This window comes from Anopheles merus, chromosome 2R (genome assembly GCF_017562075.2).
Source record: "Anopheles merus strain MAF chromosome 2R, AmerM5.1, whole genome shotgun sequence".
Lineage (NCBI taxonomy): Eukaryota > Metazoa > Arthropoda > Insecta > Diptera > Culicidae > Anopheles > Anopheles merus.
The window spans coordinates 32,203,129-32,223,791 of record NC_054082.1 but is presented as its reverse complement, the minus strand read 5'-3'; the positions used below and the strand labels follow the sequence as shown (position 1 = coordinate 32,223,791).

The 20,663-nt window shown below is 40.6% G+C and overlaps 1 protein-coding gene across 1 annotated transcript; it reads right to left on the bottom strand.

The window, feature by feature from the left end:
- Positions 1 to 16,909: 16,909 nt before the first annotated feature.
- Positions 16,910 to 17,528, bottom strand: LOC121590655. Its single transcript, XM_041910502.1, has 3 exons — positions 17,321 to 17,528; positions 17,069 to 17,215; positions 16,910 to 17,002 (listed from the first exon to the last, which is right to left on the bottom strand). The coding sequence occupies exons 1-3, from the start codon at positions 17,348 to 17,350 to the stop codon at positions 16,910 to 16,912; spliced, it is 270 nt and encodes an 89-aa protein (XP_041766436.1). The 5' UTR covers positions 17,351 to 17,528.
- Positions 17,529 to 20,663: the final 3,135 nt, after the last annotated feature.

The window sequence follows — 20,663 nt, the reverse complement described above, 5'->3', positions numbered from 1 at the left end:
CAATGTTATCAAGATTGACGGCTTTAAAGTGAAGGTGACATTGATTGTGTTTACCATTTTATGCTATTGGTATTTTTGTTTGCAGTTTAGCTCCTTAGTTTGTCACATTTTTTAAGACGAATTTATAATGTTTTTTTTTATAAAACTCTAAATGGAATGGATTTAACTACGTTCTCTATATTATGTTTTGTGTTTTACCTTTTGTTACGAATAACTGTACTAGATAAGAGAGAGAAAAGAGGGTTTCGTTGGCTTGCGATCGTACATTCTATTTCTGATCCTCAGAGACGATGCCGCTTCTGCAATACGCGCTCTCTTTCTCTTTCTTCCCGATGCAATACGTTCTGCTGAGTGTTGCTGACAGAACAATAACAGAGAAAGAGAGTGAGAAAGCCGTGGATCGAAAGCTATCCAGCAGCTAGCAGCTTATCCACGCTGCACCCAAAGTGTTGAATTTGTTAAATGATTGATAAATGCTATGTAAAGGAATAGGCGTCTCCATTGATCTTTTTTAAATAATTTAAATAATAAAATATGTTGGCAAAATTGAAAGAGTTAGCCAGTGGTATATTGATTTGATAAAAAAGCTTCTAAAATATCAGACTGGTTTCGAATCTGATTTAACAAATCTTCCTATAGCAATGATCTTTGTAATCGATATACCAAAAACATATTTCTTTAGCTGGTAGCGTAATTGGAAGGATACCGTGTTTTTTTTTTATGTTCAGCCTCTAGTAAAAATCAAGAGCTTTCTACGGAAACTTATAACAACTCGTTGGTTCAGTGAACGCGGCCATCGATGCTACGCTAACAAGCTTGAAGGACAACGTCCGGTTCAGTGATTGTACTGTTGAATAGGGAATATGAATAGAATATAAATCAACTGTGCACATCTAACGTGACCAGAACACTTATTATCGAGTCGTTGTAAAGCCGCCTGGAGGGTTTTCCTGTCAACTTCGTGTATGTATTTGTACTTTTACATAGAAGTTGAAGCGTTACGTACAGTAAAACGTTTCAATTCCAATGCTGCAGACTGTTTAGAGAAAACAGTAACAAGCAAGCGGAAGAATTTATCTTTCAAGTTTTTACGGAATCGAATGCATGTCACACCGTTTTGTCTCTCAACGGACATCCGGAACTAGTTTTGCCAAAGTTTTTTCTCAGTTCTGATGGTATGTTCACACACCAGATAGTTGGTAAAAAAATGTACTATCTTTCCGTGCCCCACTGGGATGGTTTTAGTTTTCACTTTGCGTGTGACAAGATGACCACCCGGTACGGTCGGTCAGATGTTTGTCGGGTCTTTCCGTTTGCTGCATATCGCATCTGATCAAACCCGGCAAAGAGCAACGGTACAAGATGGGGCAAAGCAACGGCACACGTAGTGGCAGCGCGCACTGCAACGCTGCAACCGATGGGAAACTGTTTGCACAGAAACGTGCTAGAGTCAGGTGTAAACAAATATTGATTCTTGCGCTCGAGTTGTCGGTGGGCAAAAACAGCACACCGTTACGAATCCAATACCTTTTGGAGAGCAAGATTGCAAAACCTTTCACTGGAAAAGGAGAATAAATTTGAGAAGCACAGTAAATTGTTCACGAAAAATGGGTTTATTACATTTGATATGATATTTTAAAAGTGTGTACTATCTAAAAAAAACTATGAATTAATCACAATTTATTGAGCCTTGTGTGCTCGCAACATACATTACACTGCATGCACGCTCTTTACCCTTCCCCAACAATAGCAACGCCCATGAAACAAACATTGCACGCACTCGGTTAAAATTGGCAAAGTTTCTTATCTTTGATTAGAGCATGCTCAAAGCGATACGTACGGGATGAGTAGGGAAAGCGCCAAGGAATGTGGAGGTACTAATTTTGCGATGACTGTTATGGGCCAAACTCACAACTTCCGTGGATGAAACTTTCACGCTTGGCAAAACTTTGCCCTTGTCTTTGTGAGTGCACCCATTGTGACCGACGCCTTGCCACTTACCGTGGCTCACACCAACCGCCGCCATTGCCGCCGCCGTAGGGCTGCGTTTAATTTCACTGCGTTGCAAAACGCGCGGTAATTGTGGCGCGAGTGAGGCGCAAACTTTGCTCTATTTATCATGGGATTTGCTCGTTTGCATACGTTTCGGAATGGTGGAGCAGGGCATAGTTTTAAACAGTCTGTCCGCTACCAGCCCATTCCGTGCTGCGTGTCGTTTGCGGAGTGTGGCAGATATCAGCACCCCTCCCTCCCTCACCACCAATAATCTCCTTGAACACACATACACACACTCACTTGCACAGGACAGGCAGCGTTTGCTCGTGCAGGCAGCTTTGTTGTCTGTTTTCGTGCACATGTTTACCATCGTTTTCAGCAAGCGGGAGAAAATCAATCCTTTGCACACCGTACACGAGGTGGGTAAAGATTCGCTCAGGTTGCTCCTACACTACTTCGTCGAGTGCAGTGCAGCTGGCCAGTTCTGGGAACTTGATTTCCGAGAAACGTACTGCTAGGTATGTGTGTGTGTGCTTAGATGGATATTCACTGCATAATAAGAGTCAAATAACGAGTAATGTTATCACGGAGGAAGGTGCAGCTTCCGGCTGCTGAATCTCGTTTCGTACTGCAGTTGTCGACCGCTGTCGAGAAGCACGTTTGCAAACGGTTTCGGGAAAAGCGTGCAGAGTTCGACTGAAATGTAAATCGGTTAATTATAGTGCTCCCGGCTCAGCTAGCTGACTGCTCACATGCGATTCCGTGCCACCAACTGTTTACCGGTGGTGAACTATGAGCAGAATGGGGATAGATGGTCGTACGGGATGGTTTTGGTTACCATTTTGTTTACAGCCATGCACAATGGATTCCACTGTGAGGTGTAGTTGAAAGGAAATGGCGCCATCAAAAGTGATTGATCGACCATCATAAGGGACGTAAAAACGGTGTGGTAGAGCTGTACTTCAAGCAATACAACCACGTCTTATCTACCAGCCTCTCTAATGTGCTGCATCGCTTTCGAAAAAACATGCTGCATGCTGCATAAAATACTTGGAACAGAACTGTGTTATAAATGATTGGTCTGTAACAAAGGATAATCTTTGGTTAGCTTGGAGTCAATGAAAATGGTTAAGTTTGCATAGTTTAAATTTATCAGTTCATCAGTTCATGCAAAAGTGTCGAGTGGGAGAAAATGCTAAAGAAAACGTTTTAAAATTGTTTTAAGGCGCTTGTAAGTTTGCTTACTATTTTGATGATACTAATTTTAAGCTGTGAGTCTGCATCAGTACCAGCTTATCAAGCATAAAAGCATCCTTGATTTGGCGAAAATAGCGGTTGATGCTTGAAGACTTCAACTCATACTTGGTAGAAAACTCTTAACGGATAGCTCTACATCCAGTGGACATCATGGTAAGATAGATGGAAAGCATTGCACCAAACAACTGGAAACATTGCCTTTTCCACGTCCTAATGTCGTTTTCTAGAATTTAGCCATGGTGGCTGCAACTGTTGAAGGTCTAGAAGGATTTCCCAAAGTAAGCGTTTTCGTCGACAGTTGATAGAGAGCCTGCCAGTGTCGGCCGATTTGAAGCGGTTTCATGTTAAATATATGAACAGATTTTTGGCTGGAGCTGGCAGACGCCAATATGCCGAATATGTTCTTTGGTCTGGCATTTCAAAGCTTATGACGAGCGATGCACAACTATGTGGTGCACTTTATATAGACATCAGCCTACTAAGCTTTTGATGAAAATTATTTAGAATTGATAACAAAAAAAGCTTAAATAAGCTTTATAATTTTTATCACTTCATGGCAGCTAAATGGCAAATGTCAATACTGAAATCTGAGCGATTTCATTACTTCGATATTGCATGTGGGCACATTTTCAAGTAAATAGGAAAAAGCATAAAGTATTTCACCATATCAAAGCTTTTCGACGACCACAAACTGGTACAAACAGGTGCTCCAATCAACCGTTGAAATTTGGGTTTTCTGAGTGCCGGTCGGCGCAGAAGTGATTTCAATTCTCATAAAACTAAAGCACCACTTTACATTCGTAATTGCTTTTGGCCTGTGTACCGCAATGTGTTTGTAACTCGAACATCAGCAATTGAAAACGGAGAAAACGCATTGAAATAATCACAGCGACAAGTAGAACCAGTGCCATGCCTTCTTCAAACGTGTTTGCTTTTTCGTCGCTTTGCGTTTGAGTCATTGGCGTTGGCTTTTACGGCTCACCACTTAGGCGACATTGCAAGTGAATGGCGTTAGAATTGTCGATAAGCAGAGTGTATTGCTGTTTTCATTTTTAATATTCAGTATAAGTACTTTTCTTTGTTTAATTTGAAGGGCAATATTGTAAAAAGGGTATTATTATTAGAACGCTGTCAAGATCGTTTCCATCATCAGTTCTTTCATTGCACTTTGGTTGAATTGGGAATAGGTTTACCCGAAGAATTATATTTATTCATCCTTATCCTTAGAAGATATGATTGCTTGATGATGCTTAAAGCACTGTTTAAAATCGAGACCATCCAAACAAGTGTTTAGTCACGCATAATGTTAAAGCTTCCTCGTAGATGAGTTATAATTATTATAATAAGAATGTTCTGTGCGCAAACAGAAGCGTAGACATACTTTTCTTTCATCACGAAGCGATTCGCTCGCAGACTCTTGATTCAACGGCCGTGGAATAGGGTGCGTGCAACCCTAAGAAGAGACAACGTTGTGCGGTAAAATAATGATACCGATGTTTGCACTGCTCATCCAGGCAGGTTAAACTCTCTGTTGGGAAGAATGTAACGAAAAATCTGCTCTAATTCCAAGGGCGCACACAACAATCAGAAAACAATGATAAATGTGAGGCACGCAAGGTATGCGTAATAACATTATATACTTCATTATTTTTAATGATTTTTCCGTGAAGCGGTGGATTATTTTCATTACTATCGTGCACGCGCTACAGAGTATTGTACACAGGGCTGCTGTAAGGTAGATGAAAACGAAACGTGAAAGATAAGAAAAAACGACACACGAAAGCAGACAAGCATAAATTAGCTCTGCTTTTCATCAATCACCGAGCATGTTTCATTTTGTTATCAAATAAATACCTTTCAACAAGCAATGAGCAAGGAAAAGGTTTGTTTTTCTTTATGAGAAAATCGATCGAAAGTGTGTTGAAACAGTAAGAAAATAGGGTGCGCGAATCGAATAGAAGTTTCTTTACACCTCCAAATTTTAATATTTACTCAGGTATAATATGTTTACATTTTTTTATAACATGAAATACAAAAGATAATTATATAAAGCTGCCCAGTGTCATTTGTTCCATTCGCAATCTACGAAACGCCAAAGCCAGTGACAAGGCGCCACAGTCCTCTTAACTGCAATTTGAAAAAAATAACAACGTTCAAACTGTCACAAGCCATCGAACAGCCGTTCCATTAGCAATTGGGGGATTTAAACAAATTGTCGAGCCAAACACTTTCCACCAATTCCACGCTACCACTCTACTGGCTTCTTCTTGCCTGCATTGTCACAAGAATTTCGTCGTGGTGAATGGCAGCTTTGCATTAAAAACGACTACACTTCCCTTTAGTTTCACTTTCGCTCTTCCGCGTTTGAATTTTCGGCGTTTCTCCATCTCCGCTTCATCCCAAGATACCCCGGTATCCAAAATGGTGCACTGAGGGCAGATCCTGTTAATAATGCAACGGCCAACCAACTGATATCCGGTGCGGTGAAAAGTGTCCATTGCCGGGCGGTACTGTAACCGTTCTTTGAAAGTTCACTCCTTTTATGGGGAGTTTGGTGTATGTGTGTTTTTTTTTTTTTTTTTTGTTGATTCGTGCTTGTGTTTTAGTGCCATAGCGAACCCCGAAGAGTATGTGTGAAATGGTGACGGTAACGGGAGAGGAAACCGTACGGAAAATGGCACGTTTCGTTGCTCTAAAAAGCATAAAAGTGGAGCGACATTCCTTCTGAAATATTCAAACCAGGGGTAAAGCAGCAGAATGTGAGGAAAAATTTATATCACTTTATGTGAAAAATAGCTTCTCAACCATCGGAGGGGTGTTGAATCGGTGGACAATGCTATGGGCTCCAATATAAATAAGCCATCGTGGCTGCACACACACGACGCAGATGTGTATTTTTTTTCTTTTTTTAGTTTGAAAACCTAGAAACATGAGATGGAATGAAAGTGCAATATTTATACATCCCTTCCGGAAGATAATTTAAGCCAAGGTTGTTGAGTAAGAGAACACGATGGTACAGGTTATGTCGGAATGTTTTAAAAACTGTCACAAATTGTCGAACGTCGAATATTGACTACGAAATGCAAGATACACTGTCAGGAAGTGCAGAGAAAACTGACTGATTCACTCACGACGAAATACTGAGAGCTGCTAGAGCACGAAGCGACTACCGCACGACTGGAAGCCGGCTTTAAGAGCGACGGTGAAAAACATAGTGAAAAGGTGAGTTCATTGCATCTCACTAGCGCGAGAGTACCATTGTTGGTGCTCACTGTTTGCCTTTCTTGCGGACTCTTTGGTATATTTGCTATTCTACTGTAGTGTTATTGCGTGACACACTGAAGCAGAAAACAAATGAAAGAAACGGATTGTGGATAGCCGGGCTTGTGTTTAAGAGTTCATTGTTCCTTCCCCCTTGAATTGACTCAACGGCACACGCACACACACTCAGGCTCTACCACTAACGCTGTAAAAAGTAATCGTCGCTTCCAAAGTCAAAATGTCAAATTTGTGATTTAAGCTCCACTTCGCGCGAAGAGCAAATAAATTAATGAATTCATAATCCCTGACAAAATTCACTCAGCGACAAACTGCTACGAAGCTGGTTAGCAGTCGCAAGCTTCAGACGAGGATTTGAAGCACGATAAGCGCCGGATTAAATTTAAGATGATGTAAATCGCTACGACGAGCACATAAAGCAAAGCTCCTTCACCCGACTTGCCCCCGCCCGATCCCGGTATCGATTGTTCCGTCCGCATCGTTCCCATATAAATTGAAAATGGCAAATCACCAGCGCCGGCACCGGTGTGCTGTGCTTAATTTTATCAGCTTAATATCAGCCAAATTAGCTCCCAAGCGTGGTTCGTGAAATCGGTAAAACCGATAGCGCGATGATGAGACGATGAAGTGTTTCCGTCTTTAGGGAAGGATTCGGGAAGGTGTTTTTGACATTATGACTCGAATGCTTTAAGCTTGAGATTCTGCGAGCCGGCTTCATTGGACGTTCGTTCGGCTCCGTGTTGGCCAACGCTAACGAAAGGGTTCCACCGGGGTGAAAAGAATCGAGGGTCATAATTCTTTCGCCCCGGATTGTGCTCCCGGACTGTTAACGAATAGCTTGTTCTTCCATTTTTATGTTCGCACCGTTGGTCCACCTGCCGCACACAGGCAACCGTCGTTTGGCGCTGGCGTGAATAAATTATAATTTTGTTTGCACTAGGGCATTCGCGCATTCGCAACAAATCGGTGCTCGGTGGGGAGCTGCCGACGAAAGCAGCCTGTCACTTTGCTGATAGTGGTGTATCTGTATTTGTCTTTTTTTTTACTACGTTCTTTTGCGCTTTTCTGTCTACGTAGTTGTGCCACGGCTGAGGACGACATCGATGGAATGGGTTAGCCGTTTTTGAACAAACAAACCAAATCCAGAAAGTGCGATTGTTATCCATGTTTTCATTATTTTTGCATTGTTTTGTTTTTTCTTTGATTGATTGTTATCATCATTGATTGTGATTTAAAGTGGTTTCTTGAATCGTTTCTGCCCATGGTTGCCACGAAGAGAGAACTATGCAAAGTGATTAAATTTCAGAGTTGGTTTATTCTTTGGCATTTCTCCATCATTTTTTATTCTTTTAATTACTAAAACTAAAAGCTTTTACGATTCTACAATAGTTTATTTTAACTGTGATGTAGTAACTGTGATATCTCAGTGGATATTCCTAACGCAATGAACTGAACACGGTAAATTCCTGTACGCACAACTTTTATTGGTTGCGACTTAACACTTTCGAGTTTTTCATCAGACTGCTGTCAGTCGTTGAGTTGAAATTTAACAGTAATAGAAATATTTGTAAAATGTCAATTTTACAGTTAAAAATCAATATCTACCCAAAGATTCTAATTTAAAAATCGACTGCATGTTTATAATTAGTAGTTGCGGTAGGAATGTGTTGATTGATATAACTCCATACTGCTTTTCCAAAAATATAAATAAATATTTAATATAAATTGTTATTTTACCTACTTTTTAACCAACTTGATCGTTTAACCAAGCGATCGTTAATAGAACTTTGTTCATACTGCTTCAAATAGTGTTGAAAATGGCGCACGATTGCAGATAATTTCAAATTTTCACATTTAAATAAACCTTAAATGAGTATGAAGCTTTTACTATGTAGGAGCAAGTAGAATGTTATTGACTTGCTAGAACTTTTCGACAGCAACAATTTATTTTTTCAAATGTCTTTACTTCCTTAAGCAAACATTAAAGATGACCACGCCTTCGGCTCTGCACGTTTCGCATTCGCACGAAAGCAAAAGCACCGAGGTTTTATTACTCCAGATAATAATTTTATCTATGGTTTTGTTGCTTTCCTATCTAACTGGTCTAGCCACGTATTCGTGCTATCCGCATCAGCAATCACACAAATGGCTGCGAGACAATCGCCATAATCTGAAATGATCTGTACAAAAGCAAAAGAAGCAAACAAAAAACAAGCACTGTCCGAACCGGACACGAGTTCTAAAAGTGGTGTACGCTTTCAGGCTGCCCGAGCGAAATGACCAATTTTCACGACACACACACACACATACACATACCAATATCCGTGGGGAAATCTTAGACGGGCACGGAATGGAAATTGGACAGTTAGTGGTCGATCGATAATCGAACACCGAGTGCCGGTCACGGGACACGGGTCCTTCAGCATAGTTCATTGAAAACGATGATGCCGGTTGATTTTTATTGAACTTTATCGGTCGAATAACAATAAATTTGATTTATCCATCCCGAGGCATGGGAGGCCGTAAGCGGAAGCGAGCGCGCGCGCGGATTCGAGCAGAGCGAATGCCTTTCCGACACTGGCGAATGGCACTGTCTTAAGGCCATTGTCCGTTGGACTGGTTGGAACAATGGCGGATAGCGAACGATAAAATATGTCGAGTGGTGTCATATTTCATCGTAAATAATTTGCTTCAAAATGTTGCGTATCGAAGCGTATTTCTGTTTGAGTGCAGGAGTTACAAAAATAGGATTAATGATGTTTAACAAAAGAAAATCAATGTTACAGCGTAACATCGAGCGGTCATCGTCCAATGCCGGACACTGATGCAGGCAGGGGAAAGGTGATTGAGGTTATATTGAGGGATCCTATTTCGCTTCAAATCGAGCCTTGAATATTTAATTTAGCAGCTGGATAAGTTGTCCCTTATCGCAAAATGGAAAGCAAATGGCGATCCTTTTGAGAGGGTAGTTCACAATAAGAAACAAATTCCATGATAATTAAAAACTAAAATGTTTCTTTTTATGAGGACATGCGAACGAAATCAACACTTGCCTCGATATCTTATATCAGAAAACAATTAAAATTAACTTTCATTCAGCAAGCATCCATACCCAGGCAGTGAAAGCAGGATAAAGATAAAAAACAAAACCAAACATAAAACATAAAACATGGCCCAAAAATGAACACCAAATCGAATGTAGCATTTCGGTTGCAAAATTGCCATTTTGTTCGCTGTTCATTTTTTTAAACTTACATCAAAGCGCTAGGTAGGCGAGTTACATGGTAGATTGCATTAGAAGCACGATCGCTGCAGCTCTATTCGCAATGTTCTCGATAGAAGAGGTAGACACACAAAAAATATCAACCGTTTGCCACCGTCTATTGCCAAACTGGACCAGTTTATCGCATCCGTTTGATCATCGATAATTTTTATGCCAGTTTTTACGGCTTAGCGAACCCGCGTTGCAACTGCAAATGTGTGTATGTGTACGGGTGTGCCACGTTGCAGCACCAGCTCGTCCGCATTCGCTTGTGTGGTTCGTGTGCTGCTAGCATTTCATATGAGTATAGCTGTTTTTTTTTTTTTTTTAGTTATTTTGATGAGAACTCAAAACCTTGAAATATGGCCCCCCTGTATGGGCCTATGTGTATGTGTTTTTTGTGTGCTTTTGTTTCATGCATTGCGCACCAGTCCTCACGCGATCGCTCGCACAAGTGAATCGACGCAAGCTGAATTATTTTTTCCTTTCATCCGATTGTGCACAATAGAAAACACCGAATCCCTTTTATTTTAGTAACGAAGGTTTTAGAATCCAATTCACAGTCCGGTACATTCGTTAACTGATTCATTGGAAGGCCGCTACAGCCGACCAGCGCCCCATAGTCCGGATAGTCATGGCAGCTTCCGCAAGAAGATACATAGCTGAGCATCATTGGTTCCCATCAGCATACAGCAAGGAAAGAGGGGAAGGGAGAGAGAGAAAAAAAAATCTTACCCAAAACTACACTGGAGTTTTGTTTCACACTAGCCCTTTTGCGAAGCGCTCCTGTACATGGATGCTTTTGGAAAATCGATCTTTTGACGAATACCTGAAATAGGATGCCAGAGCACTGGCCACCACTGAATGGGCAACATAACGAGCTTAGAACCGGTTTGGCAGGAAAGCACACGGAGCAAACCCGCCAGCCGATGCGAACAAACCAATGCTGATCAACTGAAACAAAACGAGAACCCAAAAAGGGGAACGTTAACGAATCAATTTTCCGAATGAATCCTGTGCATGGGATGGACGGGCTTGGCGCTATTTAGGATACGTCGGAGGGGTGTGCTTTCCCGTTTTATTCAGCGAGTATTTGAAAGGGTTTAGCAGGAAGCTGGTTCATAACACAAGTGAGAACAAGAAAGAGTAGAAAACATCCAAAGCCGACTATTAATCGTAACAAACAAAGCCTTCAGTGCCAGAGCCGCTGAAACAAATTGAAAGATGTGCAGACATATATTACTAATCGTGTGTTTGTAACTATCAAACATTGCAACAACAACAAAACACAGTTTGAAGGTAGTGAGAATACTCAAGTTCTGTTTTTGTCATATTTTTTACCTTTAAATCTGAGTACATATTTAAAAAAAAAGCCAACACATTATTTGCGCATAATCATTCCGTACGTAACCGTTGTTTTATGGTTCGTCATAATAATTTTTACACCAAGATAAGGTACACCTGTGGGTTGCTTCAGCAACCTCTGTTTTCTCTGCATGCCATAAACTTAAGCTCCTAATTGTTCCATCGCACTGTAACCCACCGGCTTCGATCGGCTCGAGGTCAGTCGACACAAAATTGCGCTAAAATAGTTAAGAATAAAAAAACAAGGCCTTGTTTTATACACTCTGTGGCGAAGGAAAGTGATGGTTGCCTCCTCATCCCCCTCCATAAAAGCATAAAACAGATTAGCTGCACCAGCAGCACGCGAGTGTCGTAAAGCGGGCTGCAGGCAGAAAAGGGCGGGCGAAGTAAACGGGGAAGGACCCTTTAATGTATCACACGGTGGGGGCAGTAACCCAGTGTGCGGTGCCCAACATTAGTAAAGTCACGCAGGATCCGGCCGTGCCCAACATCAACGAGCGAACGAACGAAGAGGTCATAAAACTATTGCATGACGATGGTGTTGGCGATCGAGCACTCGCACTCGCAACTCGTGCTTGGCGCAACCAAGCATGAGTTTTACTTCGTTTATTTTTATTCCGTATGCCTTTGGCTGTATGAGACCTACCGGGGTCGCCGGGAAAGCCCTAAGTCAATCGGCTGGCAAGTAATCTGCGAAACGAGGGTAATGGCGAGGGCAAAATGCTTAGCGGGACCTAGCCGCCAAGAAGTCACCTAGTTTGGGGGGGGGGGGGCTGAACAGGCGTTCCGAGGGAGGCTTTGTTGTGGTGTGGTACGAATCCGCTTCGCTATCTTCGCCGCTGCAGGTTGCCTTGCGTGCGAAACACACCTTGGCCAATCGTCTGAGTAGCCAGGGTGGGTACTCTGTGGTACCAGAGCGTTCTTTAAGCGTCGGTAAACGCCCTTCTCCTCTCGCTAAAGGTTGCTGGCAGTGCGAACAAGCGAGTGAACTTTGGTGTTGGGCCCTGAGTGTTGATTCTGTTTTTTTTTGTTGTTGTAAAACTAGTTTGCTCGTACGGTTACACCGCAGACCAGGCCTTTGCTGTGCTGTTTGGTTTTATACGGATGGCTATTTACGAGTGCATGGGACCCATAATGTTTGCGTGTGGGTTTGTGCATGCGTTCGTGAATGTGTGATTCTTCCAACCTGGCAGTTGTGGTTAGGCGCACGGAGCGGTACCATACACCTTTGGCAGTGCGGGCTGTAAAATTTATGGTTTTATTATTGCGATTTGTATAATATGAAGATATAAGGTGTTTTATAACAAATTTACGCTTAGCTTTATTTGCACCCAAGCACTTGCCTGCTGGAAGCGGGAGTGCCAGAAAAGAAAAAAAAACAACGGAAGAAACGAGCATACGAGCATAAGAAAGAAGACCGAGAAACAAATTAACCTAAAACCAGGGTAGAAGGCATACACAATCTAGATGGTGTTGGTGGTTAGTGGTTTTAGCAAAGGAAGGCAACAAAAAACCAACGTATAGGAAAGAAACCATAAATGGGTGTAGCATTAGCTTCATTTTGGTTGCAAATATGCAGGCAATTATTGTTATGCCACCGACTACGCCAGGGCCATAGAGCAACATGGTATGGAAGCAATGCAGTTCTAGGAATTAATTTTATAAACATTTGGGGGGTCTCTTCCATAGCTATGATTCTTCTATGCTGCTAGTGTTATTAATATAAATACAATTATATTTTACATATTAATAAGTTTACAAAATATATTTGAAAGCTCCAACCGTTGAATGAACGAATTTCTAATAAAGATTATTTTTACTCCTACTATTCAGCATCGAAATGCCAAAAGCCAAAAGTTTACACTTACCTTAGTTAGCGAGCGTTGGAAGTAAAATTAATTTCCCATCCCTTCAAACACAGCAACAACAATCAAAAAAAGCAGCAACAAAAAAAAACAAGAACGAAGCCCAGATTACGAGAGCAATTTTTGCAAGGTGTATTTTACGTTCATTAAAAATGTACCACGTCCTTTACCAACATTATTTCTGGTGCTCTCAGCGAAGATTACCGCTTTTCTTTTAGTTTGATAGGATTTTTCTTGTTTGAGAAGGTACACTAGCCGCTCGTTTCGCCCGACCCGTTTCGCCGGTGTAAGAAGGGTCAGATCAATATTTGAACAATTTAGCCACGGGTTGAGTAAAGACAAAAATTCGCAAATGCTAACCTGTGCAAACCTTTACCCCTGTACTCTGCCAGAGCGTACTGTTTGCACAGCAAGGAAAAGCGTTCGCAACCATCTTACCGTAGTTTCTAATCACATTTTAGGGAAATGGATTCTGCAGTGGCCATAGTCACCTTCGTAGCACTCGTAGCGGATGATGGTTGTATTATTTAGCTTTTTGATTTGTTCGTGGGAATGTGAATTTGGGTGTAAAAGTGTTTAAAGGAGAAGTATATTTAAAACGTTTAGCGTACGTATTGGTGTAGGTGAATATTACAGATCAGTTTACTCTTCACATATTATTGTATAAATGAATGAAAACATGCAAGTAAAACCAAGAACCGGTACGCGTCAAACGATCATCCGCAGCTTGAATGTTTTTTACCTGTTTGCTTCATTTTCTTCGCAATTTGTTCACCTTCTGTGTGGTACCACGGGCCCGTAACTCAACCAACAAGCGATACTAATTGGAAAGTGTCATGTTTTTTGCCGGATGTTGCCACGGCAATGCTTTTTTCCATCGGTATTCAATCCATCGAGTTCGAGCTCTGTTGGTGATGCAGGGAATTTAAGCTCTATTCACGGCTGTTTGTGCATTCTTTACTGTCTGTTAATTTATTTATTTATTTTTTGTTGCTTTGTTGCCGTTTTGAAGCACCCCATGGGAATTATCCTCGCTACCCTTAACAAGCAATCCGTTGCCAGTGAAGAGCATTATGGTTGGCTTTTGTAAAGCCGGGCCTTAATGTCTCTCCCACCTGGACGCAACCTGGGATCGGGTTGCGCTGTAAGATACTCACTTTAAAATTAATTAATGTCGCGTCCATTTAACAAGCTATTCTTGACAGCAACGGCAAAACGAGTTTGAAAAAGACACTGCCAGTAAGCTTCGATGATGTTAATGCGAGTGAGTGGAGGGTCGGGCGAGCTTCCTTTCATTATTTAATTTAATTTCGATAAATGAGCATCTCCATTGCTGTTATTGGAAACGATTTTTGCTCCATAATACATTCACGCCGAGCTGTGGAACTGACAGTTTCGTTGAGATGAGGTAATTGGGAATGGTAAAAATGGATTGCACTTTTTTTTAGTTTTGGTAAAACTGGCAGTGAAATAAAATATTTAAAAATATTTCCCTATTGTAAAAATATGTTATGGGAAATGTATTCGATACATTATCAAATTCTACAGTTTATTTAAACGTTTCCAAACCCCCAACAATGAATTATTTACTCTTTGAAAGATTAAATACAATCTACTCTTTGAGTAACGAAGTCAGACCGTACCATGGAAACCCATACCTACATTTCATATGAACATGCGAGAAACACACTCCGGTTCAGGAAAAGTTTGGCTCCAACATTTATTATCACAGCGTTTCGCGGTATCCTAGCACCTGTAATCCGTTTGCGTTACACAGCTTCACTCATCACATGCAACTAGCATGCAGTAATTCCATCATAATGAGCTTGTGGCTACCTGGCAGCCGATGAGAAAGATCTTTTGAGTATGAATATTCATCGCTAATTGCAAGCTTGCTGATTGAATTATGTTTTGTGCGATGAAACTAAAGCAAGTGCCTATGCATGAAAACATAATTATTTTCAAAAGAGGAATTTCATAATTAAACAATAGATATTTTCCCATTTTTTTTAATTTTTTACACGTTGGTTGGTTGTTTGGCTTATAGAGGCTTTATGCAGACGATAGAACCAATTTTGCTGGTGTATTACTGGTAAATTTAATTACAATAATTAAGTGATTGGTAAATAAAATGAGGCACGTGGAACACATTAAACATATTAAACATATTAAACCTCTCCTATTCTTATAACTGTCTTAATCGTTGAGCTTAAACATAAAATTGAGCACTCTTCTTATTAGATTGCTTCTCATAATATAATTATTTTTTAGCACACTCATTGCAAGAAGTTACAATCCGAAAGGTATAATTATCATTTATTACAGTGAAAAATTGAATTTCCATTTGATTGGATGTTGGGATGCTGGGTTGGTTTGACACTTTTCCGATTGACTCACATAACTGACTCGTCAGTCTCCCGTGTTTCACCGAAAGTTATACTAAAGCAATGATAGTACCTATTTAAGTAAATAAATTGAGTGTCCTATGTTTCAGAAACTTTGCCCATTGAACTATGACTAGAAAGCAGAGCAGTTCAAATCGTTGCCGTCTCGTATCAAGTCTATTTTGAAATCAATCAACATTTTTGTATTTTCAGTACACCTTATATCGTTAATGATTAAGAAATTATTTTGTAACTGAGCAACTTTTCAAGGTAGTCAACGCTAAGAGCTAAGTTTGTAAGTGGTTCATGTGAATCCATAATCATTTCGAGGTTTGATTCCAAACAGACGAAAGAGCTCCTTCAGAACAAACGTCATGAGTACTTGATTTTTGTATCAATCAGAACCATTTCGATGCAGTATCGAGTCACAGTATTTAGTCAAATCGTAGGCCGAAAACAATGTTTATATTAAAAAGCATTCTTTGTATAGCTTTCATAGCCAAAACCGTGACTTTTAACTGCAACGTGTCTGAAACGCTGAAAGATCCTAAGGAAGATATTGAAATTTTAGGTACACTTAGCAGCATTGAGGGTAGTAAACTCCAGCCCGAGTTCAAGCTGTTTGACAACATCCCGTCACGTTGTGTGCAAGCAGCAATCAGGTATAAAAACCCCGTTATGCTAATAAAATTCTTCTGCAACCACACCGTATCGGACGCGGGTCTGGAGAAGAAAATAGTCGCCTGGAACGCGTCGTATGTGAGACTCAAGATATACAATAACGCTGTAGAAGGTGTCTTCCAGTTAGACGCGTGCAGTACGATTGACAATACGAGTGCCTCGATTATTATACGTTACAATACTCTGACGTTAGTAGAACCCGACCCATTAGTGAAGTCATACGGAGTTAAATGTGTTTGTAATTTTAATTTGTATCTGGATGTTTATTTTTCATCTAAAACGTCATTATCATCGATAAATGACAGATTCGCAAACACATCAAGATATTTGGTTATAATAGGAGTTTTGGTTATTGTTATGGCGGTACTGATGCTGTATGTAGGATTCTTAAAACTTAAATCATTGTAATCAAAATCCAAATAAATTTTACCAAGGAAAAGCTAATATTTAAAATTAAAAACAACATTTTCATCATATCCATTACAGTAAGTGTATGTTAAGAAGAGCATGAATAAATAAAGCTTCTAATTGTTAAATAAATAATTATTAAAAACTAACGCTCACATGAAACAACAAATAAATTATTTAGGCTGGCATTGAAGGTGCGAAAAACTAAGTTTTTTCTGTATTTTCTTACTCTTTTCACACAATTACATTGTTATCGCAATAAATCCCTTTTCCACAAACAGCACCTAAGCTGACAGCCAATTGCAAACCTTACAACAAATTCCAACACAATTATTAACCAGAGACAATTTTGAAGAAACCTTACATTTTGCCTTACTTCATTTTTTCCAAGAAGAAATTCCACATAAGGTCAACTACAGTTTAATTACAAACTTTTTTTCATAACGTTCCCTAAACTTCCTGTCAAGATGTTGAAACCACTCGTCTTGCTCGTAATAGTTATAGGGCTGCAAAAGTGAAACGAACCATCATCACACACTTCATTTGGACATGCTTAGTTTTCCAAGTCTTACCTCATCAGCAACAATCGTTGGTACGAAGGGAAGTGGCCGATGAACGTTATCTGTTTCGTTGCCAAACTCTTTGAACAACTTAGCTCCCTGTTGCCCTTGGCTGCAATTAACGACGGAGGTTTGGAACGACTCATGTCCTTCCATGTACTTTTTGTAGAAACATTATGGGGAAAAAGCAAAAACACATGTTCAGTACCAACTTTTTGCCATTTTGAATGCACCACCGAAAGAATTTCATGCAACGACTGTTACCTGTTCGAAGCTAGTGCGGAAGTTTTTCATGAGACACGCCACCACCGAGAATGCCTTTTTGGGTGGCAGTTTTTTGAGAATGCAGCCGTGCAAAATGTTCAGCTGACATTCCCGAGGTCCATGCTGGCAATGATATTTGGGTTCTTCGTTGGGATGCTCCTCGATCTGCAACGGTGGGTGGAATGACACAGGTTATATTTTGTACGCACGCTCCGGTATGTGTCGATAAATAGTCATAATCTTTGACGTTTCTAGTAGCAGTTATTTTAACAACAGCGAGTAGTTTGCTATCGATAACATTGTGAATAGCGCTTCGATTAAGATTTGAACTCATTTTGACGTACATTGAAACAGGTTTCTAAAAGGTAATCCTAATTTGCGTTAAAATCTATGTCTTAATAAAAAAACAGCTTCGAAATAAAGCTTTTGTTTTTTTATAATTGTTTTATTGTTTTTTTTTTTTTGTTCAGGAACCACGAATGACAACGGCATGCCAGTGCAAACAAGCTATCGTATCTTTTTAAGTAACACGCCGGATAGGCAATCCTTGCTTAAGGTGACGGTCCATGAGAGGCTTGATCCCAGGACGAGCATGTTTTTAAGTCCTCCGAGTTGATGATGATTGTACCGATGAAAAAAAGAACCAGGTTCAAAGTAACTTCTGGTATGGGTTCGAAATCAATTCCAGGGCCTTTTTGGAGCAGTTCCACTGCCGGTATAGGTCAAGATAAATCCCATGCCCGGTATGAGATCTGGGTCAATTCCGCGACCGGTGTAGTGTTAGAATCTGTTACAGGACCGGTAAAGGGTTAATATCAGTTCCAGGGCCAGTGTTGATTAATGACTACTTCTAATACATGTATGAATTGGAATCCGTGCTAATACCAAAATGAGCTCTTTAAAATTCCAGGATTATCATGGGTTCTGCATCAGTTATCAAAGCAGTTAAATATCCCGAATTTATCTTGTGTAACCCATAAAACCGGGGCCAACTAGTTAACATAGGAACAAACAAAGCCAAAACTCAATCATTCTTCTAAGGAAACAGCCAGTCCAAGGCAAATCAATCATAAGAGTACTTGGAATATTATGCATACTTGGTTTCAATTGTTTTGAATTCTAAGCATTTCGCTTTCAATTTTGGCCGAACATGTAGCAGAATAATTAAATTGACAAATCCATATAAAATGGTCAAATCCTTCAAATCCACAATAATGGATATTCAGCAATGTTTTGTTTCATGCATCAACTAGAGCATTTGCCAAATAAATTTTTCTAAACTTTCAAAACTTTGGGCCGGTCTGGTGGTACAGTCATCAACTCGTACTACTTAATAACAAACTTGTCATGAGTTCAAGGCCCGAATGGACCGCGCTTACAAACGTAGAACAGACTATCCTGCAATGTGTAATCAGTAAGTCGCTGAAAACAAAGCCCTCTAGTGGTACAGGCTGGCCTTGACGAACAACAGTTGTTGTGACAAAGCAAGTGAAGAAGAAGAAGAGTTAAACAATGATTCACAACACGTCAACTAAAAACTCTCACAGGCAACGCTTTTACCGCTTATCAACAGTACCTCGGGTGACAGTCTCCGTTATTATCTACAGTGTTCGGCGAAATCCAAATTTACCATCCTCCATTTATTAAATCACTAACTCATCCTTTCAACACATGCAACCCTCTCGCTGTATCCGCTAATGTTCGCAACATGTCTACCCGTAACAGAACAGCATTCTCAAAATAATATCCGCGGGAATGCAATCTACTGGGACCATGCTTTGGTGGACATTATTACCATGGTGGGTCATCGCCACAATGACCAACAGGGTACTATCCTTTGTATCATTCCCGAAACTCTGGCCATCCATGGTTCGATAGATGCACTAATGTGGGATGGCTGTACGTTGCTGTTGCATGTTCGAGGACTATTTTCGTACATTTTCATCCCCATCGATCATATCGATTCAGTCGCGTTGCAATAGCATCCGTATTTACTGTATTTAACGGTCCATTGAGTTGTTCATTTGGGGTCATTACAATATTCTATCAAATCGCGCCCAGGCGTTTATCGAAAGGAAGCAATGCATCCGTACGGGCTTGTGCTAATGGACTCTCGTGTTAACTGAAATGCGGAGGTCGCTAGGGACTGGACGATGCGAGTTTCAAACATTCGGAAGTCCGGATCGAATATCGCTCTCGCATAATTGATATGTGCATTTTGGGCTGACATTAAGCCTGTTGTTTGCAAAATACCACAGATGCAGCGATGCAACGTGCGTTTGGGAGGGTCGACACATACGGAGATGGACTTATTTTTACAAAGACTCAAAATGACAATTGATGAAAACTGTGGAAAGGAAACATACAAACACAGTATAATTTGCTTTCGTTTTGTTCAGAACACAAATACTAAATTTCATCCCGCCATTCTTCTCAAGTCTTTTCAATAGTTGAATCTACGCAATAATGCATTCTTTTACATCCACTGTATTGAGCGACCGACATCAAACAGCAAAGCTCTCACGCCAGCAAGGTCTTCTCTTTGTTACTATGCAGGGTCACTCTTGACTGACATTTCCATTCCCAGTAAGGGGAAATATGGTTCTCCATCCCAATACCGATGCGCTTGCCGAACAAGAGCCGAATGGCCCCGGAGATTGCGCGAGTTCCTCGTGTATGTACGCTATCCGGGTAACTGAGTCATTCATATTTCATTCGTCAGTTTTGTGTAACTCTCGGTCGAGAAAGGACCTATGTCTACTTGTGCTTAACTCTCGTGACTCCTCCGGTGTATCGTCCTACATCGGCATGTTGATCATGATTGCCGACCTCCCCATGTGTGTTTCGTGACTTCAACAGGAATGCTCATTGTCGGACGTAAAGTATTGTCGGACGTAAAGTAAAGTAAAGTAGGCCCTGTTTATGACAAATGACCGCATAGTGATGTAAGTGTGTTGACGATGCTAACGCTCCAGAAGTAACGCAGTCTCCTCAGTAAATCATTATGTTACACACGCTGGGTTAAAGTGAAAAGGATTGTGCTGCTGAAAATGAATAAGCTTTCGTAAAGTACAAAAGTGAGTGAGTCTCAGAATAACAAACAGCGTCCATTGGACATACTTTCTCAACACATATCAGCCAAATTGTGATCAATTCGTGTGTTAGGTGTGTTTTGCTCGTTTAAACGGATGCGGAAATGATGAAACAGCTTAGCTCATGCCCCAAAGCACGCAAAGTAAAAAGTTCTTCCCGGAACACCATACCAGGACGCTCAACGGAACAATTCCACCGGCTTTGTGTGCATTGGTGCTGTTGTGATTCTAATTAGCCAACACTCACATTC